The following is a 25,107-nucleotide window of genomic DNA, read 5'->3' as shown; positions in this document are numbered from 1 at the left end:
TCTGTAAGGAGTTTTGTATGTTCTCTCTGTGTCTGCATGGGTTTCATCTGGGTGCTCCAGTTTCCTCCCCCCCCCCCCCGCTTCAAAATGTAGGTTAATTGGTGTATTTGGGTGGCACAGGCTCATAAGTCAGAAGGGCCTATTACTGTATGTCTAAATTTAATTTTTAAAAATGGAAGATCCAACTTTTATTGAATATAAACATTTATGCCATGTAAAAGCAATTTACATCTCAATTTACTTCACTAAGAATATTTATTTTTCTCTTCCTTTTAGATCTATTGTTTTTTTGCTTCTTCATGACGTGCTAATAATATTTGCACCATGGCTGGTGTGTTTTATGTACCTGGGAAGATACAACTGTGAATAGTCCTTGGCTAAATGATAACAATCTCTTCATTTAAGAAGCTCAAGAGAGCTACGTCAGAGCAGTACTTTTTCCTGTAAAAATTGCTGACATTAAGAAAGTAAAACATTTGGGTGATTGCTTTCTATGCTGACATCCATGGAAGACTTGCAAACTATCTTCAAGCTAAATACCACCAAAGTCATGTAACATTGAAACATGATTAACAGCAAAAACAAAAGGAAACAATTTGCAAAAGTTCCAATGATGGCTCAAAGTTTTAAAACCTAGTTTAGGCACCCTTTATTTTCACAAAACATGATTATGTAAAAAGAGTGAGCTAAAATGGAACCATCGTTAGATGTTCTGCACATTTATCATTCACAATGGCAGATTCTCTAAACAAATGAAAACCATTTTTGTGGAAATGTTAATCAGCCTCCAGCATACAAAAAAAAACATAGCAATGCTCTTCTATAAACATATAGATTGTGTCAGGTCATCATGCTCCAAGTATAAGAACTGTTGCCATCTGTAACCTTTCTAGAAAACTACTTGAAAGGGAAAATTCAAATGATTCACAGTAAGAATTTTGGCCCTATTTTTAAATCTACTTCAACACACATAGACAGAAAGTTGCATCTTTTCTCTTGCTGTTCTCGCACCCCTCCAGTTATCACATTTTAGATGAGTTGAAGATGGTGACTGAATACGAGATGCAGAGTGATACGCTGTTCAGCTGGAATCAACGTGAGCTGATTCTTTGACTCCATCTCTGTCGAGCCCCTCGACTGAAAATCAATCAAGAATCAGGCCAGCTGAGCAGGGGGATATTTTATTTCTTGCTTTTGTGGACCCAGCTCTCTCCTAAAATCAGCAATCACAAATGGATTTCCACAAGCCCACTAAACAATGGCCACAGATCCAGTCTTTTTGGTCTGAGCCCTGACTCAGTTGTCAACACATGAAAATTCCATCATCTTCTCCATAGAAGTTGAGTGAGCACACAGATTCTAGGGTTTCCACTGTAATGTCACAATTCCAAAAATAGGCAGAAGGAAAACAGGGAATGAGATACCAGTAGCTCAGCCCATTTTTTTTTTCCAATTCAGGATGTTCTGATGAATTGTAATTACATTCGAGCAAGTCTTCTTTTCTAATAGGATTTTTTAATCAATTCCAAAATGAACCCATTATTTCCTGGATACTCCACTTACTTAGTGTTCCTCAGGTATCAAAGACCTGGTCATCCAAATAATGCTGCAAAACCTAGCTGTGTTCATTGGATATTTCCCAAAGAATTCCATTTCACTTGTTTCCATATCAACCCAAAAGATACCAAGCAACAAATCTTTTAAATGCTAATTTCAGATGGAACAGAGCTTGGCAACGCCTTATGATCTCAAATACTCTCCCATAGAATGACAAACTGGGTGAACAAAGATGCTTGCAACTTTCATCATTGCCTATATAGTCATAAACCTACCCCAAACAATCAACGTACCATTCAATGCATCAACAACTAATGAAGACAAGGATTTCTCAGCATTTTCTCAATTTTAGAATATGACCAGCAATTGCAACATTTCATCCCATAATATTTTGCTCATATTAGATTGCACCGCACTCGGCACTCAGACAGGAGTTCTGCATCTTGAATAGTCTCTTTCCATTTTCCAGTCAAGCAAGCTGAGTTGGAAAATGAATTCTGGCTTTTTCAAAGATGCACACATCTCACACATTAATAAATAAAAGTTTTCTTACAATCTGTTGATATGGCACTTCAACATTCAAATGAAATACTTGGGAGGAGGGAGGGGGGGAGAAAAAGTCACTGTAAATGTGTGAAAAAGAAAGTGTATATCATGGCTATTGTGATTTATGGTGTGAAAAATAAAAAATTTAAAAAAAACATTCAAATGAAATAAAAGATTAAATGTTAGCGTGCCTTTTGTACATGAATATTTTGTCTACAGTCAGTTGTAGGATTCAAATCACAATCATCATATCCTGTGCAAAAGCTGACATCTCACCAGTTTTATGGGCTTGTTTGTTTTCCATTCTGCTCGGACCATGACAGCGGGAGCACATTACAACCAAACATCCCCTATCAATAGGATTGGTCAGTGGGTAAAATCCAGTGATGGTTTGGTGGCGGTTTCTTTCGTTGGCATGCTAGGCAGCTGACAGCTTGCCAGGAACACACAATGGTTCCATAATCATTCCTCTGAAAACGTGGCTTGACAGAGGGAGAGGTATCTGTTTACAGAGTTATCCATTTTTTAAAAAAACCATTTCTTGTGACTGCAGTGGTTTCCATTCAAAGTCTTCTTTGTCTTTCAAAATGACTGTCCAACTGCTTTGCTGTTGTGATTAGCAGGTGATGATCAAAGCAAGATTGCAAATGCAAACTGATACACCATCAACGACTCAAAACTGATTGGCTTTTATTTGCAATAGAATGAAGGCACATCCCTGTCCCAGAACTGAGGGGGCTGAAGGAGAGTCACCTTTATTCAGGAGCTTGTGGGAAGAGCCAATGGGTGCGCCCAGACAGAAAAATATGTTCATTCAGTGGTTTACCACATTCACCCCTTGTTTTTAAAAAGAGTCCAACAGGGTGAAGTGTTGATGATACCATTGCAAATTAAGTCATTCGGGTGATTTGGTTGTACGCTGTGACTGTCGTAGTACCGGCTGTGACCGCAGAGCAGTGATGGGGTCTCGGACAGTCTGGGGCGCCTCTATGCAGTTGTCGGCATGGGGCTGGTGGGTGCTTGGCGACGAGTCTGGTGTGTCATTTGTTGGGGTAATGTGCCATGGCCCTGGTGCATCGTGAGTGGTGAAGGGTGGAAGGGGTGTAGAGTGATCAGTGGCGGTCTCTGGAGTCCCTGAGGGCAGCAGGTCCCTAAGGGAGACAGTGTTCTCATGCCCATCGGGGTATGCCGCATCGTCGTATTGGGGGTTGGCGTGCTTGAGGATGATCAGTGGCGGTCTCTGGAGTCCCTGAGGGCAGCAGGTCCCTAAGGGAGACAGTGTCCTCATGCCCATCGGGGTATGCCGCATCGTCGTATTGGGGGTTGGCGTGCTTGAGGATGATCAGTGGCGGTCTCTGGAGTCCCTGAGGGCAGCAGGTCCCTAAGGGAGATAGTGTCCTCATGCCCATCGGGGTATGCCGCATCGTCGTATTGGGGGTTGGCGTGCTTGAGGATGATCAGTGGCGTTCTCTGGAGTCCCTGAGGGCAGCAGGTCCCTAAAGGAGACAGTGTTCTCATGCCCATCGGGGTATGCCGCATAGACATATTGGGGGTTGACATGGTTGACCCTTTCAACCAGTGGGTTGGACGTGACTCCTCACATGTTTCTGGAGTAGGACCAGTCCTGGGGACATCAGCCATGCTGGCAGCCTGGTCCCTGTCACTGATTTCCTGGGAAAGGGAAACATATCTTCATGCGGTGTGGCATTAGTGGGCATACATGGAAGGGACCTCTTGCCAGTGCGAGACCGGGAGGCCCCTAGACTGCAGGACTAGAGGGTGGGTTCCAGACCGTAGCGTTCTCCCTTTCCATCCGCCTGTTCCCCTGGGGTTGTTGCTGGTAGCCCTACTCGTGCCAATGCCTCTGGCCAGCAGGTAATTATTGCTCAGAAATGAGGCCCTTTGGTCGCTATGAATATAGCTGGGGAAGCCAGAGTGAAAAGGCTCTGTGGGGCCTTGATGACTGTGGCAGCTGTCATGTCGGGATAGGGGATGGCGAACAGAAAGCGACTGAGGAATGACATTGAGGAAGTACACATTGTGGTCTGAGGAGGGGAGGGGTCCTTTGAAATCGACACTCAGGCATTCAACGGGGCAGATAGCCTTTATCAATTGTGCTCTGTCTGGCCGCATAGACCTGACAGTTTTTGGTCATCGACCTGATCTCTTCGATGGAGTAAGGCAGGTCACAGGCTTTGACAAAGTGAAAGACCCTAGCAACTCCGAGGTGGCAGAGATACTTCTGAAGAGCTTGTCAGCGGCCTATTTGTGCTCTGGCACAGGGTCTGCGGGATCAGGCATCAGGGGGCTCACTGAGTTTCCCGGGCCGGTACAATATATTGTAATTGTAGGTGAAAACTTCAATTCTCCACCTAAATATCTTGTCATTCTTGATTTTACTTCACTGCTGGTGCTGGGCTCAATGATCCCCTCATTGAGGAATTGCCGCCCTAATGAAACCTCTGTCCCCAGCACTTCATCGCCCATTTTTGGTGGCGATGGGTTTACAGTCACGGGTGAGACTGGTGAACAGCGACGGAGGGGCAATTTTGAGGGTGGAGAGTCCCCAGGTCGTGCATGATGGGCGATCAGATTGTTAGGTGTGCGGTGGCGGAGAGGGCAGAAGGGTAGGTTGAGCGCAGTTGCCGATTTAAAAACTGTTGGTTACCGACAATGAGAGGGGAATGGGGCCCATCATACTCCATCGTCAAGCTTTTAAGGTAATATTGAAAGTCCAAATCCAGTAGCACAGCAGCGCACAGCTGTGGCTTCAACAGTTTAAAGTTTTTTTTATAATAGTCTGTGCCCCGCACAGTTAGTAGCCACAGACATCCGCCGTATGTGACCTTGAGACCAAGCAGACATTTTGGCTTAATGGTCTTGCAACGAGGGAGTAGTGCTGCACCATGTTGGTGTGGATGAAGTTCTCCATATTCCCACTGTCAAACAGGCCATTTACCTGAATGTCCATCATCAATCTGGTGAGCTGATGGGGACTGCCCTGGTTGAGTTTGATGGAAGTCAGTGTCGGATCGCTGCTTGTCGCTGCATCGGAGAGTTCGAGTGTTGAGTCGGGAGATGGCGAGATTTAGGATGGTGGCCCCCATGTGACGCTGCTGGATCTCGAAGATGGCGCCCAAGATGGCGGTCCCCATGACTCACACATGCTGCCACTAGTGGCCAGGGGATGGCGGCGTCCAAGGTGGCTTCCCCCACATGATGCTGCTAGGGAGGGGTGGTTTTGAGCTGCACGCCTTAGCATAGTGCCCTTTCTTCCCACAGCTGGAGCAGACCACCTCTTTTGCTGGGCAGCATTTCCTGTGGCCCAGGCCACAGAAGTAGAACTTTGAGTGCTTGTGGAGTACAGTGGCAGTGGTTGGGTTGTTAGTGGGATACGAAGGTAGTGGTGTTAGGTGCTCATGGGGTATGGCTGCTGAGGTCAGATTGCTGTCGGAATGTAATGGTGGCGGCTTGTCCCAAGTTGGCAGCACCCGGTGCAACCACACCTTCTGTGTGCCTGCCAATCCAACTTCTCTCCGCAGACTGAGCTCACCTTGCTCTAATGGCCTCCGGCAGATGTAATTGGGCCTGATGCCTGCGACATTGGCATCTCTAATCAGGTCCTCCACGCACTCTGCAGCTGCCAAGGCCTTGCATTCATAGGCCCATCTGAGGGTTTGCAGGACCTGGAAGTACTCTGCGTTCAACTCCCCGGGTTGCTGCTTTCGGGTCACTAGCAAGTGTCTGGCGTAGACCTCGTTGACTTTTCCTAGGTACTGGCCCTTCAATACATTCATCGGCTCCGGATATGACGTGGCATCCCTGATCATCAGGTACACGAGGGGCCCGACTTGGGAGTGCAGCAGCTGTAATTTGCCGTTCTCCGACCAGAACGATGGCAGAAGATGCCTGCAGGAAGGTTTCAAAACAGCGCAGCCAGAGTTCAAAGTTGCTCAGGCGATTGAGGGTCGATTTCCAGTTTCTCTGGCTTCAGAATCTATGTCATTATCAAGACTATTGCGAATACAATTCATGCACCATCATTCGCAATATAATGAAGGCACATCCCTGCTGGTCGACTGTCCTGAATTGAGGAGGGGCTGAGGGACAGTCACCTTTATTCAGGAGACTGTGGGTATAGTTGGCCAATGGGTGTGCCCGACAGATAAATATATACATACAATGGTTTACCACACAAATCACTCGGAAAATGTTTAAAAGAGGGTTAGGGTTTCCAAAATAAAATCTCTCACTGAAATTGCTCTGTCTTTGATGTATACTCGAATGTCACGCTTATAAGCTTCTCAGATTATCAGACCAAAATAAAACAGTCTCAGGAATCCCCAACTGTACTACAGGAGGAACTCAGCAGGTCTTGCAGTGTCCATAGGAGGTAAAGACGATTAACCGACGTTTCGGGCCTGAGCTCTTCTCGAAGAAGACACAGTGTCTGCAGGCTTTCATACACCTGCTACGTTCTGGCCCAGAAGGAAAAAAAATCAGCTGTGTTTTGTGTCACGTAGAAGAATAATTAATTACAGGCCAATATGTTTATTCAAATCAGAATTCAGAAAGCTCAAAGGCTTTCTCGATGTGAGATATTAAAATATGACAAAATTGGTTCTGTTTGCAGTACAGGTGGGAGAGGGAAATTGCATAGGAATAAAACAGTCTTTTAAAACTATTTTAATAAAAACAATCTTTTCTTGCATACTTTCTGCCACATCAACATTAACAACCACATACCCTCAAATCACATGGTCACAAAAGCAAATGCTACAATCAAGTTCCCTTTTTACCATATAATAAGCTCCCAACTGCTCAGATTGAAGATTTTTAAAGTCATGGACTATATTCTACCAGACCACAATGAACGACGGCCTTTCAGGCTATGTTGAGATCAGTGCTAGTTAAAGATCTTAACCAATGACTTAAACTTAGTTTTGAGTAGTAATTCAATTTTTCATTGCTAGTTCTGTTCCTGTAGGGAGGTAAGCCACCTCTTTAGCTGACGAGAAAGCCAGGTGATATTTTAATGAACTAGAAGTGACAAAATAATTTAGCCCAAGGAGTTGGCTGGTCTGATCACAGATTTTTCAACAGCTTTGGAAAATGCAACTACTATGCAATCCCAATAGGCCCTTTCAAGCTGCCGTGTAAGATGGAGTTAACCAGGCAATTTGCCCAGTTAACGGCCCACTCACGCAATAGGTTGAAAGGGTCCAACCCGCTCAGGGTTGTTCCAATTCAACCGGGTCCCTGTCCTACCTCGGAGGTAGTCAGGGAACCCAGTAATACTCACCTAGGTCGCGTCCTCCTGAGGCTTGAAACCAAAAATGCCCAACCTGGTTGTTCCAGTGAAGTCAGCACTTGCATGCTGACATCACAGCGAAACCCCTGGTGAAGTGCCTGCCGTGATCAGGAGGGGAGAGAGGTCACTGCCGCTGGGTGGGGAGGTGCCATGATCAAAGGGAGTGGGGTCGCTACTGCCAGGAAGGGGAGAGGAGTCGGCTGCTGCGGGATGGGGGGAGCGCGATTGACGGTGGAAGACTGACAGCCGGTGGGGGACGGGAGAGACTAGTTTGTGTGATGCGTCACTTACCACGTCATCACGGGGGCGGGATCCCCCTTAAATTGCTGGGTTGGTGATTTACTGGGGCTATCCCCCCATACCTTTACCCCACTAATCACACCTGGGTCCCAGGAGGGCTACCCGGGTGCTGCAGCTTAAAAGCACCTAATGCCTACATCTGCTTTTGATGTTCCAGTTTTCCACCACCCATTGTCACTCCTAACGTCCCTAAGATGAAGCTGTCCCAAACTATTGCCTTTTTAAGATGAACAGTCCGACTCCTTGAAATTTTGGAATTTATTCACACTAGCAATTGTCCTTTGACCTGTGACCCTTTATAGCTATCTTCACATCTTTCTTAACACACCTATGATGTAGAAAGGTTGTTTCCCATGGTGGGAGATTCTAAGACAAGAGGGCACAACTTCAGAATTGAAGGGTATCCACTTAGAACAGGGATGCAGAGGAATTTCTTCAACCAGAAGCTAGTGAATCTGTGGAATTTGTTGCCACAGGCCGTTGTGGAGGCCGGGTCATTGGATGTATTTAAGGCAGAGATTGATAGGTTCTTGATTAGCCAGGACATCAAAAGTTACGGGGAGAAGGCTTGTCAGTGAGTCTGCGTAGGAAAATGGATCAGCTCATGATTAAATGTTGGACAGAGTTGATGAGGTGAAGAGTCTATTCGTGCTCCTATGATTATGGCCTTATGGTATCATTATTAGTTAATGAAGGAAAACAAATAAGGCATGGTTTGGTGAAAGAATTCAAAAGCACAGCACATCGCTGAGACGATATTTATTCAAATAAGGTGGAAGGACCCAACTGTGCAACTATGGGAAATGACAGAAAATGCTAGAATACATATCAGGACAGGCAGCATATGTGAAGGAAGAAATAGAGCTAATATCTCAGGGTCATTAACGTTCCATCAGAACTAGGAAAAGTTAGAGATAATGCACGTGGTAAGATAGAACAAAAAGAGGGAGGTGGGGAATGACAAATGTGAAGATCTAGGAAGATTAAATTATAGTGTCAGGTGCAAAATGTTGCCAATGGATCAGTCTGGAGGAAATTATTTGAAATTCTCAGAGGAAGTGGGAGGAAATGCAAAATCTTGATTATCTTGAATGGTTAAACTTATCGATCTGTCTGGAAGGCTGCTTACGCAGTAGAAGATATTGGGTTCCTCTAAATTAAATTAGAATTTTTATTTACAACGTGGCAGAAGCCGACTCTGGCCAATTAAACCCATGCCGCCCAATTACCCCCAAATTAGCCTACAACCCCATACATTTTCAAGGGTGGAAAGAAACCGGGGCACACAGAAGAATCACTTGCAGACACGGGGAGAATGTACAAATTCCTTACAGAGAGCGGCGGATCCGCACCTAGGTCACTGTGTGTCAAGCTAACCGCTATGCCAACAGTGCCCCTCATCAGGTCATTGAAGGGCAATGAAGACAGGGTGCAAGCAAATGGGAAAGTATCTGTTCTGATGAAGGTCTTCAACCCCAAACCTAAACTCTTTCCATAGATACTGCCTGGAAAGTGTTTCCAGTGTTTTCTCATTTATTATAAGAATGCCAAGGTGACAAGTTAGAGTCATTTTTGAGACATTACTATTTTGTCTCGCTAATGTAGCGGAGTAATTTGACAGAATCACTCATTTAAGCAAAAATGAATAATGGATATTTCATGCAAACATTTTCAAAATTCATTTAATCAGGGTTGGTAAAATGGAGACATATTAAATTGGAGGCAATCCGTGGCATGGATGACTCACTAGATGCATATCAGGTTTACACATGCTTCTAAATCAAAGGTATGATAAATTGCAAAGTGAACAAAAGAATGTAAATGATGATCAATAAATTATAGCAGAAAATTAGCAAGTGCAATTTAATATGTAGCATCGACGTAGCAAGGGAAATGGGAGCATGAATTTGAAAGCATTAAAGGAGATATAAACAAGCATTGAAGGCTTTGGTTCAAAGATCATTCGAAGGTGCAAGATAAAAAAAATCAAAAGGAAAAATGAGAGTCCTTAGCCCCTTTCACCCTGTCCCAGGAATTAACAGCCAATTGACTGGTTATGGGTCAACTGTGAAAGCAAAATTGTCTGAACCGATTAGCCTAGTGCGAAAGTGAAGATTCTAGGACAGAAATGATGCACATTTTTTGCGTGATGCAGGAATGTGAAGGAAAGAAGATTAAAATTAAGGTATAAACTTTGCCATGGGCAAGTTGAAGCAGGAGAGAGAGAGAGAGAGGAAAGTGCTACCAATAAAGAGCAATAGCAGATATATAAACAGCGGGGAAAGTTGGTAGCACTATCGTGCACAATTTATAAAGACCGTGGGAAAAAGCAATGGCGGACCTGCCCTCCTAGAATTCCATGCAGTAGAGTACTCCCTCCATGAGTGTTCTGTGTATGCAGCCGTGCATACAGCTGCATGGAATTCTGGGAGGGCAGGTCTGCCATTACTTTTCCCCCATAGACTTTATAAATTGTGCACGATAGCACTACCAACTTTCCCACGCTGTTTAAAAATTGTCCGCTATTGCTATTCATTGCTAGCACTTTCCCACTGTCCCTTATAAAAGTTTGTATAGGTCGGCACAACAACAGGGGCTGAGGGCTCATGCTGTGCTGTACATAAAGCTTAATTATGTTATAATTAGGCATGATTCATTTTGTTTAAATAGAAAATCATAATCACCAGTAGAAGGTAGAATAGTCCTAATCCTGGGGATGGCTCGTGGCAAGTATGAAAGCGTGCAGTGTCCCGGTTAAGAATGGCCAAATGTGGACAGCCAAAATGCCATTCCTAACTGGGACACTGAATGGCCAATTTACTGGGACGCAAGTATAAAAAGGGCTCTTGATTCTTTCAGAGTTTGAGAAAATACAAGTAAAAATGTGTTTGTGGAGTTCTGAAAAAGACTATTTGAGAGATGAGAGTAAAACATGGAAGTCTACAGATACCGTGATTGAAGCAAAACATAATGCTGGAAAACTCAGCAGGTCAAACAGTGCACTTTATGTAGCAGAGATAAAGATACATAACCAATGTTTCAGATTTGGGGCCTTCAAAATGTAGGCAGGCCCCCAAACAAAAATCTTTTTTTTCACATGCCTGCCTATATTTTGTTCACACTTTGATAAAGGGCTCAAGCCCAAAACGGTAAAGAATCTTTATCTTTCCTACATAAAATACACGGTTTTGACCTGCTGAGTTTCTCTAGCATTGTGTTTTTATTTTGCTTCTATTAAACAGACTTTCTTTTCCGAAGGACAAGAGCATATCACAGGCACCAGACTTCACTCCATTGAGGACATCTACATAAGGTGATGTCTTAAAAAAGCAACCTCTATCCTCAAAGACCCACCACCTAGGCCATGCCCTCTTCACACCGCTACCATCGGAAAAAAGGGACAGGAGCCTAAAGACAAGCACTCAGCGGCACAAGGACAACTTCTTCCCTGCTGCCGTCAGATTCCTGAATGATCAATGAACCAAAGGCACTGCCTTTTTACTTTTCGTGGACTATTTATTAAAATAATGTTGTAAGATGGTTATAATATGAATGTTTACACAATGAAGCTGCTGTAAAACATTGAATTTCATGACTTGTTCATGATAATAAATTCTGATTCTGCATTTGGCAAACCTTCTGTCCTTGAAAAGACAGAAGACCTTTCTGCCACTGCCATTGTGATCATTGAATATAATGTTTTATAATAGAGCACATGTGTCACATTGTATGTTTGTAAGTATTTTTTTATCTACTACAGTTAAGTGCCTATTTACAGATAACCTTTGTGGCAGCTCTGGTAATAGCCTGGTCATGGGACAGAAGGGCAACATCATCCATATTAAATAATATGGAATAGAACCAGTTGTTGAGAGAAAATCTGTAAAAAAGCAATGTGGAAATTCAAATTCAATCTAGATTTCTGAATGGACAATGACCTCACTTTCTCTTAATTGTGCACTAATTTACTTATTTTTAATTGTAACTTTACACCAATATTTGTACTGTAATGCTGCACAAAACAACAAATTTCATGACACTAAATTTTGAAATTCTTGAAAATTGAAAGTGTAACAAAAATATGATACTCACATAAATATATTGGCAATTATTTGGTTATCCCTATTCTTAATGCCCATTGGGGGTGTTTCCCTTGGGACATTGATTGAAGCTAGTAGGAATTAGTTTGCCTAGGAAATTCCTGTACTGCATGGGGAGATGCAATATTAGAGAGCAGGCCTTGTTAGCATCAGACTGACAGGATGTGGGCAATTCCTGGGCATCCCCGGGCACTTTGCTGACACAAAGACTTCACAGACAACTACTTTAAAGAAGGAGACACAACTAGAAGGGAATTCAGTTGGCAAACTGAGAAGATGTCGATCACTTCAGATTTGGCAGTCTCCCAAACAGGTTTCTTTTTAGTCACTTCATTTGCATGTGCATCCAATTGCACAAGAATAACCTGACGAAACTGCAGTCTCCGGTCCTCGGTGCAAAACACACAGACACACACAGACACACAATCAGACATAACACACATACAGACAAACAAGACATATGCAAGATAACTTTTTAATTTATACAAATAAATAAATAAACTGATGTTGCTTCGTAAAGTCTTAGATGGTTAGTGTGAGCAATTCCTCTGGCATTCAAACTGCCTGTGGGAAGAAGTTGTTTCTCAGCCTGATGGCGCTGGTTCTGAACACTGCCGTTGGCTCTGAACATTGGCACACCCCAAGCCTATGTGCTCAGCTTGCTCCTGTTCATGTTACTGTCCCATGACTGCCTTTCCCGATCAAGCTTCAACAGTGGCAACGTGTTTGCAGATGACACAAGAGTCGTCGGCCTCATCAGCAACAATGATGAGTTGCACTACAGAGAAGGGGTGGAAAATCTCATGAAATGGTGCAAAAATAACACAATGAGTCTCAATGTGGACAAGACAAAGGAGATGATTGTGGACTTCAGGAGGAAAACTAGGAATGACCACCCTCCACTACACATCAACAACCCTGTAGTAGAGAGAATGGAGAGCACCGTTGCTTGGCGTTCACTTAACTAGTGACCTTTCGTGGACACTCAACATCTCCTCACTTGTCAGGTAGACGAATCAGCGACTGCACTTCCTGAGAAGACTGAACGGGCAAGGCTACCGGCCACCATTATGTCAACCTTCTACAGGAGCTCTAACAAGAGCATTTCAGCTGGCTGCATCACAGTGTGGTACAGTTGCTGCAGAGAAATGGATCAGAGATCAATCCACAGGACCATAAGAGTGGCAGAGAGGATCACTGGCATCTCTCCCCCCTCCCCCCCATCGGTGATCTACTGGTATTGTTGTCTGAAGAGGGTGGGCAAAATTATTGAGGACCCCATCCACCCTGCTCACAGCATCTTTCAGCTGCTCTCGACAGGGAAGAGCATCAGGACCAGCACCACCAGGCTGAGAAACAGCTTCTTCCCATGAACTTTTTAAAATGCTGAACAACCAAAGGAACTGCTCACACTAACCATCCAATTCTATCCTATATACAAAACAATATTTATTTATTTACTTGTATAGATGAAATACTTGTCCTGCATATGTATTGTTTGTCCGAATGTGCGTTATGTCTGGTTGTACGTCTGCACATTTTGCACCAAGACTGGAGAATGCTGTTTCGTCGGGTTGTACTTATACAATCAGATGTCAATAAACTGGACTTGAACTGTATCTCTGTCCTGATGAGAGCAGCTGAAAGTTGCTGTGTGGCCAGGGTGGAAAAGGTCCTTAATGATTTTGCGCCCCTTCTTCAGACAACAGCAAATCTGGTTCATGAGCTGAAATCTTGTTTTTATTTGTGCCTCTACCAAAGGGCAGTATGGATTGGTCTCATCAGGAACGTCCATGGTCTACTTGCCATGTTAAAAGCTGAGTCATGTACTTAGTGCTTGAATCTGATCTCAGGCCGCGACCTGAAAAGATAAATAGACCCAGGAATTACCTTGCATGATGATGATACCATTTAGAATGAAAGTGCCAAAGATAGGGACTTAAAAATTATATAGCCATACAAAGCAGTTGGTCCTTCCCTTCTCTGTCATTAAGTAAGATCATGGCTAATTGCAGTATCATTTTCTGCACTAACCTTATATCACTTGATTTGTTTAATATTGAAAAATCTATCAGTTTTTGTTGAAGGTACTCAACATCTATGCCTCCAAGGGATCCAGGATACAGGATTTCACAGACTCAACACCCTCCAAGTGAATATATTTCTTCCGGTCATGTCTTGCATGGCTGATTCTGGTGACTACAAAGCACAGGAGCACATAATGGGTTTAATGCTCACTGTCCTTAATGGCAAGGATTCATGACCAATATTTAGGGCCTGAGCAATCTGTCAAGTTGTAAGCAAAAAAAGCAGGCAGGCGCCTGAATAAAATGGGGAGCAGGGGGAGAAGCAAAGGCCCACATGCAAGAGGTTATGGTTGGATATGAGTGGGAGGGCAGAAGAGAAAAAAAGCTGCAAAGAGATAAGGGGAGGAAATGGCTCTCTGTTCTCCAATTTCAATTTGGCCCTTTTCCTGTTTCCCTCACTTTCCCTGCCTCATGTCTTTCAGCTCTCCACCCCCCTTCCCTCTCCATTCAGAGAGCTATCTCCTGCCTCATCACTTCTCAGCATTTTTCTCTCGTGCTATTCCACCCATATCCACCCGTGAACTCTTGTCTGTGCTCCTTCCCTCTACCCCCCCACCCCCACCGGCCGCTGTTTTATTTACCTGATTTTACCTCATACCTCAGGCCCAAAATGTTGGTTATGTATCTTTACCATAAAGGACTCTGCGGGATCTCCAGCACTTTTGTGTGTTGAACTATAATCTGTAGACTTTATGTAAATACAAAGCAGTTGGTCCAATGATGTAGCCTTGAGTCCACACCATGCAATTATTTCCTTTCAGATATTCATCCAACTCCCTTCTGAATGCTATAATTTATTCTGCCTCCATCCTCAGCTCTGGCAGTAAGTTACAGACTAACCATTAGCTTCATTTAAAAAAAATTCTGTTAGTTTTGATTCATTCCAAGAACTCTAATTCCTGAACCTCTCCACTAATGGAAACTGTATCAGATCTCCTCACAACTTCCTCTCTTTCCAAAACAACCCCTGTTTCTCCAGCCTATCCACATAATGACTGTCTCACAGCCCTGCAATCATCTGAGTGAATATCTTATGTTCTTCTGATGCTTTTCATCTTTCCCACAATAGAGTAACCACAAATGGAAACAATTTGCAAATGTTTCCCAACCCAGTGTTTTATAAAAGTCCTTCATGAATTCCATGCTCTGTACTCCATCCCTTTATTTGTGAAGTACAGTTTCCAATCAGTTTCTCGCATTTGCCAATTTCAATAGATTTTGTGACCTGTAGATCTGGATATCCCAGCTAATGAAAACCTCATCCCAGTATCCATTACTTAAGTCCCATTACAATGCTGCGTGTAACGTCTCATTCTTCTAAAATGTAGACAACACAGACCCTTCTCCTTGGAACCATAAACCATTACAGCGCAGGAAACAGGCTATTCAGCCCTTCTAGTCTCTGCCAACCTACTATTCTGCCTAGTCCCACTGACCTGCACCCAGTCTATATTCCTCCATGCCCCTCTCATCCTGTATCTCTCCAAATTTTTCAGAAATGTTACAATTTTGCCTGCATTCACCACTTCAGCTGGCAGCTCATTCCATACTCTTACCATTCTCTGTGTGAAGAAATTCCCCCTAATGTTCCCACTAAACATTGCATTTACTCTTTATAAACCCATCATAATTTTGTATACCTCTGTCAAATCTCCTTTATTCTTCAGTGCTCCATGGAATGAAGGTCTAACCTGTTTAACCTGTCCCTCTAACTCAATTCTTCAAGTCCCAGCAATATCCTAGTAAATCTTCTTAGCATTCTTATTAATATCTTTCCTGTAGGTAAGTGACCAAACCTGCACACAATACTCCAATTTTTTCCTCACCAGCATCTTATATAATTTATCCATAACATCCCCAACTCCTGTACTCATTGATTTATGAAGCCCAATGTGCTAAAAGGTCTCTTTACAATTATTCTCAAAGAATCATCCCTCTCGCAGGGATATAAATTTGGTGAACATGATGACCTCAGTCGCAAGTCCTTCGTTCCCTTAGTACAGTAGCAGTCCTTATGTGGAAAGCCATTGATGCAATCTCAGCAGGGCCATAAATAATTGCATTAAGACATCTTTATTCACGTTCTCCAATCTTCATGCAATAAAGGTCAACTGTCAGCCTTCCTTATTGCATTCTTCACCTGCACATTAACTTTTAAATTTCATGTACAAGGGCACCTCCGTATCTCTGAGCATCAATATGTTCAACCTCTCACCATTAGCAAAGTGCTCTGCTTTTCCACAGGTCTATGAAGGTGGAGGATTTCACATTCTCATATTTTGCCATCAGGCTCACAAACAAACTCAGAGACTCACTCATTTAGGGACTCTTTGCACATTATTTATTACTGAATATTTATTTCCTGTGTTGCAGTTAATTTGCACTTCTTTCCTTGTTTACAATTCTGCCTGTTGCATTCCTTGAGTACTTTCCTTGAGTACAGCTTTATTGTTTGTTGTTTGTGAGCCTGGTGGCAAAATATGAGAATGTGAAATCTTCCACCTTCATAGACATGTGGAAAAGCAGAGCACTTTGCTAATGGTGAGGTTGAAAATATTGATGTTCAGAGATACAGAGGTGCCCTTAGGAAAATGAATCTCAGGGCTGTGTGTGATGTCCTGCATGTATTCTGACAATAAATATGAACTTTGAACTTTATTTTATCTTCTTTGTCTTTGTCCATTACCTTCACCTATCAATATCCACCCCAGACCTCACACTGTCAATTGACTTTGTATCACCACCAAACTTGGATACATTGCATTCAGTCCTCTTGCCCAATTTACTGATATGGGTGGTGAACTGGAGCTCAACCCAGTTTATGATCCATCCTATTTTACAGCATCCAAACCTGTGAATGGCTGGTTTATCCATAATGATTTTTATCCATTGACTAATCCTTAATCCACCCCCCAATCCCACGTGACCCAATTTGGTTTCATAACTTTTTTATACTGTATCAAAAGCCTTCACATCCAGCCACTTCCAATACATACTTCTCGTCAAATTTATGGACTTTTAGACCCTTTAATTTCTCCACCACTACCTCTTAGCAAATGCTTTTAGCTCCTTCCCTTTAGCCAAGCTCATCCTGTAAGCTATTAGCTTTCACTGATCTTTTCCTGTGTATGTAGCTATTGAAAGTTCAACAGCAGATTTTATTGTTGCAAATTTACAATCAAATATTTGACCATCAGCTACCATCTTCCCTTTTAATCAACTTTTCAAAAAAATTATTTCCAAGTTGGTTTGATATGTTTACATTTTATTCCCAGCTTCAAGGTGAACTAAATTATTTTCAATCGTATAATGATCACTCTTCCCATAAGACTCCTTAAATACATGATTATTAATTAACTCTCTCTCTTTATATGAGGGGTATAGATAGAGTAAATGCAAGGAGGCTTTTTCCACTGAGTTTAGGTGAAATGCAAACCAGAGGACATGGGTTAAAGGTGAAAGGGGAATGGTTTATGAGGAATATTAGGGGAAACTTCTTCACACAGGGGTTGGGAGGGGGGTTGTGGAATGAGCAACCTGCTGATGTGGTGAATATAGGCTCAATTTTAACACTTTGCAAAGATTTGGATAGGGAGGGGTATGGTCTGGGTGGATGTCAGTGGCACTGTGCAGAATAATAATTCAGCACAGACAAGAAGGGACAAAGGATCTTTTTCCGTGATGGAATGCTCCATATGTTTCTATATTCAAATTGGAGATTGACAAATGTTAAGATAAATCAAGAGCAAAAGGAGGCTAAAGATGGAAGATGGTTTGGGGTAGAAGTATAGCTGTGATCTTACAGAAAGGCAGAGTAAGCACAGGGGTAGAACAGCTTGCTTCTACGTCTATTTCCTGTCTTCATAGCACAATTCCAGATCTAAATAAAACATTCGTTCCTCACTTCCTCTACCTTAATGATCTGAAACTTTTAAAGGAATATGTATTTGTAATGCTTCTCATAAAAAAAAGCAACTTGGCCAAAATACCATGGGTTCTTTCAATGAGTTCTTCCCTTCTTAAAAATGCTTTCCATTTATGGTGCAGCTTAGAAATTCTCAACATTCAAAATTGACATCAATCAAAGTTTAAGAAGTAATATTGGGAAGTAAAATGGTAGAACGTCTTTTCACCTCCAAGAAATGAGCCTCAATCCAGTTCAAGATTGTTATATTAAGTATTTCTTGGCTTCAATAATTCAATCTAATCTTACACTGTATAATCTCATACCAGTTCCTCATGGCCAGGGACTACAGTTATAGAACAAAATTACAAATAATTTCATGTAAATCAGCAATGTCTTTCAAAATAAACAAATGAGCAAAGGTATTCACTGAAGGTGTAGGAAATAAACCTATATCTCATTAAAAATGGTAAAATACATACTTCTATATGTGTTTAAATCTAAAAGATACACATAACAACATAGGTTTAAATTCTGCTTTAATCACTTAAAGTATTGATAAAATGACTATGGTTATGTTGCATTGTAGAAATTTGCCCCTTCCTTCTCTATCCAGACCACGCTGAGCAAACGTTAACCACAAAGATTAGGTCTGACCTCCAAATTTTTGATCATTTCCTATTCTTTGCCATGAACTGGGAGGAGAATCAGGTGAAATACAAATACTGGAAGCCAAGGTTCTCCTGTGTGTTGAAAGGACACCAGTTTTTTTTTTAAACTGAAGTGAACCTCAACTTCATCACATGTGCTGTATTCTTCATTGAACTCGAACTATAAAGCCTGGTAGAGAGTATGTTACCAAAGTGTGTGATTAAAAATTGTTAACTTTCTAAAGAGTCAGTCCAGAGAATACAATTTGATGCTGGCTAATGCATCATTTTATACAATCACAAACAATGTACTGCATGGAAACAACCAGTCTGTCCTTCTGGTTCATAATGTCCTTTATACTCTCCATAAGCTTCATCTTACTTTTCTTTGTCAAACTTTACATATTTCTATATTTCCCACCATGACATACATTATTAATTACATAATGACAAAAGGTCTTGGACATGTAACATTAACTTGATTTCTCTCCTTATGTCTGCTCTCTGGCCTTCCATGTGTTTCATTCCCAGCATTTATTTCTGATTTCTAGCATCTGCATTTTCCCCCCATTTTCAATGAATCACATTGTTATATTCTCTTCACTCATGGTAGAATTCAACTCCAGCAATGGGTTTTGTTCTCCTTTGTCCTTACAGGAGGGCCATATTTTGTTAAACTCTGCTTTAAATTCAGCTATGAATCAAAAGTTTTAAATCAGCTTTCAACTGCTAAAAGTGGGGTTGAAACAAACGGAGTATAAATGTAGAACACAAATGAAGGTAAGTAACATCCCGCCACAGTCCCAACTCGGACTGAAAGTGCAGGTAATATATATCAAGTTCAAATATAACTTTTTAGACACGTTATTTTACCTTATTAGTAATGACGCCAAACAGTCCCCAGGATGGATTCTACCAAGAATGCAACGCTTTAGATCACCCTTTTCAATTGGGGCCCGAGAGTCCCCTGGCACATTTAAGTAAAAGCCTTGTTGTCTTTTCACCTCATAGCATTTTTAAAAAATGATTTGTTATGTAGTCGGTAGGAGAAAAGTGCGGAAGAAACCAAAACGTGACTGGTTCACAGGGTAGGGGGCCCTAAACTTCGAGCAGAGTCCTCAGGGGGCCATTGCCAGCAAAAAAAATAGGTCGCCAATGGCTGATTTAGATTATTTTCAATTTTCCCAGTCCCTTGGTATGTTCCACACCAACCTTAATTTTCGGATTTGTCCATAATTAAATACAATTATTTTAGCCATTGTGCAAAATACTTTGAGAGCAATATAAGGAAGTCAAGCATTTCTGTGTGCATTTTTCCAAGATGATTTCCCCCATGCCTACTTCTCCTCTCTAACTGTGAAAATAAACAGAGAATCTCAACAAATAGTTTCAATAAGCTCACTGACATTCTTTTTCTCCAGACCAAATTTTTTTTCTTTAACAAATTGAAGTTGAGGAACTTGCTCAACAGCATCACCAGAAAATACTTGTCTAGTTTCAAAGCCTTGTTGCTCTCACATTTGTAAAAAACCTTTATTTTTCTCCTATTTTTCTACTGACTTGCTACCAATGCAGACCTGTAGTTCAATAGTTAATTTGAAACGGGTTGCAGGATACAAGCTTTCGGGTATGATTTTCGGAAATACCAAGCAAGTCCTCTGAGATCTCAAACATTCATCTGAAAATATACCTTAAACTTAAGGAAAGTTTGGCTGATTCTTTGTGCAGCAGGCTGGAGAGATATTTGCCATTGGAAATGTCATTCGTAATGGGGGGTGGGGGGGGGGGAGTTACACATTAAAACTATATAGCCACAATTTTAAAAGAGCCCCATCAGACATGCAAATTAAAAAGAAAATCAACCTGTGTCCGAAACCATGTCAATGTATCTTTTTTTAAAATTTTCTTTAGTTTTCACAAAATACACGCAAACACTTCCCTCTTGAATATACACAGTGTGCAAATGTATCTTCTTGAGTACAGTTTTTGCTCCACCGGCAAGGAAAAGTAATCTCATAATCTGATGTCATGTGTGCAACTTTGATAATAAATCTGAACTTTTCAGGATCAATCGGCTCTCAGAAAATCCCCCAGGGTTTCCAATTACAGGTGGGCTCAGCATGAATTTTTCGACATCACGGGCACTGCCAGCCCTGGGAACCCCAGTTAACCGAGAGTCAACATCAACCTCTTCCGAAAATAACCAGCTGGTGCAGATTTAGCTTCCTCCTGGTTAAATTAATCAGGCGTCCAACTAAAAAGTTGGGCAGGGCCGGTGCATTCTTCCAATTAATGAATCAGCCAATTCGATGAGAGAGAAAAAATCAGTCGCTGGTGACAACTAGTTGTTTTGGAGTTCTGTCAGTTTGCCTCGCTTCGGAATGGCAGATTTTGAGACCTAATTGTATACCCAATTGCTCCTTTATTGACTGCTATTTGGAGTAGGGAATGTTATTCTGCCTTTTATTGAATAAACCTGATTTAATCACCGAACCTGCAATTGCACTTGTGCCCAGACCCAGCGGTGGGCTCTGGTCATTCACGGTGCGGGTCAGTTTACATAACTTGCTATAAATATATATGAATGAGTACTGCTGAATTCCATCTAACCCGGTGATCTGGGCTGGATGAAGCTGGAAGGTTTCCTCTCGTCTGCACTGTGTTCACAACAGAGGGAGGTTGGTTGATTGGAGACGAGACTGTGTCGTTGGCTCTGCGGCAAATGCGGTCGATGCGAAGGGAAGCGGCGAGCCTCGGGACGGACTTCACCGTGTCAGCGGGTCCGCCGTCCCTCCCCAGGACCGAGCCCCGCGTCGCTTCGAGTTGGGCGCGTCGGAAACGAAGAGAGGAGACCTCGCCGTCCAGTGGCTGCTTAACACTGGCTTCTCTCAGTGCCATGCGAAGTGGGGGGGGGGGGGATGCACCATTCCAATTGAGTTCTTCTATTTGGGGAGTGGGGGTCTGCATTAGAAGTGATGCCGCTGTGATTTTCCAAATCCATTTATGCCGGTGGGGGGGGGGGGGGGGGCTAACGAAACAATAGTCGACTTGACCTGATGTGCCCCGACCAGCGACGCTGCCTGTCTCCTCCCTAATGAAATGCCCAACGCCCCGGGTCAGTCAACAAGTCATCTTCCAAAAATCTCGCCCGGGTTATTTGTTTGTGAATCCCCGCGGAAAAATCCTTTCCACTAAACGAAATTCGTTGGGAAGGAAGAGCTGCGGCCCAATATCTCCCCAACCCCTAAGCCGGCGGCCGGTCTCAAGACTGGAGGGCTGGTTCGCGTCGGCTCAGGTAGGCAATTGCACCCAATGGACTTCGCCGGATCCTAGGGCCCGGATGTGTCTATTCGGAACAACACCCGAAGCGGTTTGCCCTCATCTCGAGTCATAAACATCCTGCCATTCCCAAGCTCTGCAAACTTTCCCAACAATTCCCCGATGACAGGAGTTGCCTGCTCCCGTGGCCGGGCTTCTCGGGTTGGGTGACTCCCACACACCGAAATCACGGCTTGTGCGCCAGTGGAAACTCGTGCTTGAACTGAAGCCCGATCAATGCTTCTCGTCGCCAGCTCCCTTCGCACTGCTCTCCCCCCGCCCCCTTTCGTACTGGTCACCCTCGTTCTAAAGTATCGCCTCGATCGATTTGCTTCCCCCCCCCCCTTGAAAAAAGAGAGCCAGGGCTGGACAGCAGTGCCAAGCCGTCCCCTGCACCTTCTGAAATGCTCGCCAAACGGTCCCGGTCTCTCAGCTTCGTTTCATTCTAATGTTACAACGTCAGGAGGAAGGGGGTTAACTCGTCGGTCGGTTCTAAAAGGGATGGCTTGCTGCAAATTCGTTTGTCACGCAGTGAAACTTGGTCACAATAAATTAAAAGGTGCGACTGAAACGAGGTTGACGGCCAACGTTGAGGTTGACAACCTGCCGTCGATACATCTGAACCATAAAGCACGTGAACCAAATAACTGTATCAATTAAGTCTGCGATCGACAAGCTCGTTTGACTCTGCAGCTCAACGCAGCGCCTTCAATGTCTGCGGGCCGTGTCTTCTCGGCACTTACCGTGGCTGAAGCAAGGCTGTTATCGGCCAGTGTCAGGTGGTGGGGCTCCCATCTCCGCAAGAATTTGGAGGTGAGGATCTTGCTCAGGAATGTCCGGGGATGCCTGATCACGCACACCTGGATGTCCCCCTCCTGCAGAAGCTTGTACCTCATGCCGTTAGTACAGTGGTTGGCACGCCGGCAGGGTGCAGCTCCCAGCTTGTTGAGCTCGGCCGCCGAGGGCTCGGCCAGCAGGCAGGACCTGTCCTCGGAGCCCTGCGTGTGGTCACCGCGGCTGAAATCCATGGCAGCCCCGTCGGCGGACTCCCAGCACGGGGAAAGGCGTTCTCCGCAGCCCGGCGGCAGGCAGGATCCCGCTCGCTGCCTTCGTTCCCCCGTGGTCCTAGAAGCGGGCTAGATGAAACAAAGCCATGGTCTGCAGCCAATCCAACCCTGGAACACCCCCCCCCCCCACCCCCACCCCCCACCACCCCCCCCCCAAAACAACAAAGGGCGCAGCCGAGATCCCCCCAAAAAGACAAAGGCGAAACGTCACGATTCTGGAGCTTAATTTAGTGAGGGGTAATCTTGGTACTGGAGGCAAGCAATGAACATTGCAGAAACTCTTTCCGATCTGGTTGGTCTCTGTCTGATCATGTGGCTCCTCACTGACGTCAATGGATTTGGGTGAAACTGACCACAGCGGATGCACTGCGTGGTTTTAAAGGTACAGCAGCAGTGGCGAGAGATGCCACCATTATCTGCGTCGACTTGACACATTTTGGAGGCAACTTTGTTTTCATTTCAAAGAGGCGCGGTCGCAGCAGCGGACTCCCCTGGGTCTGTGTGGGAGTCCGTCCACGCACTCGAGGCAAGGTGCGAGAGCCCCCCCCCCCCCCCCCCGCAGCGCGTTTCAATCCATTTACATGTGCGGCTTGAGAAGCGGGGTCGCGTTCAGACGGGTCTCTGCGCGGGTGTCCGCACCCTGAGACTGGGTGGCCCTCTCATCGCGTTCAACCTGGGCACCGGTGACCCAAGGCTGCGCAAATACTGGGCAGGCGGCGATTGAACCCCCCCCCCCCCCCTTCCGGCTTTTTGAAGGCAAGAGTCCCCACCGGGGGTTTTTGTCCCCCAGACAAAGCGTTCACGCTCCGTTCGGCCGCATGGTTCCTGTGGATCGGCGCGACCAGCGCTGTTTGCACCGCGACCGGATAATGTAGGCGTGCCCCGCTAATTACTGCGGGGGGGGTTCAGACAACGGTTCGGAACACAAAAGGAAGGCATATCCACCATCTTAAGGTGTTGCACTAAACAGAGCAAAACGGGGTTTTAGTTCCCCCCCCCCCCCCCATATATCATGTCTGTGAGCAGTGCCAATATCTGAGCGCAGTAGAGAAAGAAGTGATAAAATTGAAAACGATTGTCTCAAGCGAGAGGCTGTGCAGACACCTCTCCTTTGCACCTTGGACAGAGATAGGAAGTCTTCGTTGTCCCAGAAGAGGGAGCAGTAGAGCATTTAGATTGACATATCAAAGAAGCTTGTAGGAAAAATGAGTTGTTCTCTGCAGATCTTGCTCTTTGCAGTTTTTCTTTTTTGAAAATGTAACCACGTCGGTTAGGCACTTCAAATTAAACCATAGAGTTATCACTCAACACAGCACAGACAACAAGGCTTTCGCCCATCAGGTCCTCATGTTGGCCATCGAGTACCCTGAAGCATATTGAGATGCAGGGGGGAGAGAGAGGAGGAGATCAGGAATGAGAGAGCCGTATCATTGTTAAACTTTGACAACAAAATCCTGTCCAAGGCCACCGCCAATTGAGTCAAGCCTGCGATGGGGCAGGTGATCCACCCAGACCAAACCTGCACAGTTCTGGGAAGGAAGATCGCTGACAGCCTCACACTACTCAGAGATATGATCACTTGATGACCATGGGGGGGGGGGGGGGCAGTGGACACCTGCCTGGTCAGCTTAGAGCAGGAGAACCCTTTTGATCACACTTGCATGATGGATGGGCTCTCCAAAATGGGCTTTGGGGAGTGAATCTAGACGGATTAAGCTGCTCTATATGTACATCTGTAGTGCAGTCCAAATCAATGGCTATCTTCTCTCTTGTGCGCTGCATGGAGTCCTTTGCTGAATCTATCAAGAAGGAAGAGTGATGTTGCCTGGCTGTGGAGGCACTCAGGTCAAGGCCTCTCTCTATACATGGATGACATCACCTTCTTCTATCTGGACACATGGCTGGTCTGCAGATTGATCTGCAGCCAATTTGAGTCTGCATCAGGTGCCAGGGTAAACTGGAAGAGGAGCAAGCCACTACTCTTTGGTAACTGGCCCAACCAGTTCACTGTCCCCTTCACAGTCAGCTCTGATTAACTGAAGGAGTTGGTGATCTGGTTTGGGGAGTCAAGGTGTGCAACAAGAATTGGTTAAAACAGATCGCAAATGTCCATTAGAAATTAGGTTCTGTGAGCATGGCTCTCTCAATAACAGGGAAGAACCTGGTCTTCAGATGTGAGGTATTGTCAGTACTGCTGTACATGGCGCAGGTATGGCCAATCCCCAAAAGCCATCAGAGAGAAGTAGTCAGCACAGAATGTTCTGCAG

The 25,107-nt window shown here is 44.1% G+C and overlaps 1 protein-coding gene across 5 annotated transcripts in view; it reads right to left on the bottom strand.

Annotated features, from left to right (window-relative positions):
- The window catches only part of cmip (c-Maf inducing protein), a 260,745-nt gene extending 237,787 nt beyond the window's left edge, over nt 1-22,958 (bottom strand). For all 5 annotated transcript variants that reach the window (XM_069901342.1, XM_069901343.1, XM_069901346.1 and 2 more), the window contains exon 1: nt 22,517-22,958. In XM_069901342.1, coding sequence (XP_069757443.1) covers nt 22,517-22,801 — 285 coding nt within the window. In that variant the 5' untranslated portion in view covers nt 22,802-22,958. The remainder of the gene's footprint in view (nt 1-22,516) is intronic.
- Between the last annotated feature and the right edge of the window lie 2,149 nt (nt 22,959-25,107).

The sequence above is a fragment of the Narcine bancroftii genome, chromosome 10 (assembly GCF_036971445.1).
Source record: "Narcine bancroftii isolate sNarBan1 chromosome 10, sNarBan1.hap1, whole genome shotgun sequence".
NCBI classification, from domain to species: domain Eukaryota; kingdom Metazoa; phylum Chordata; class Chondrichthyes; order Torpediniformes; family Narcinidae; genus Narcine; species Narcine bancroftii.
The sequence above is the reverse complement of the archived record's forward strand: the minus strand, read 5'-3'. Positions and strand labels throughout refer to the sequence as shown.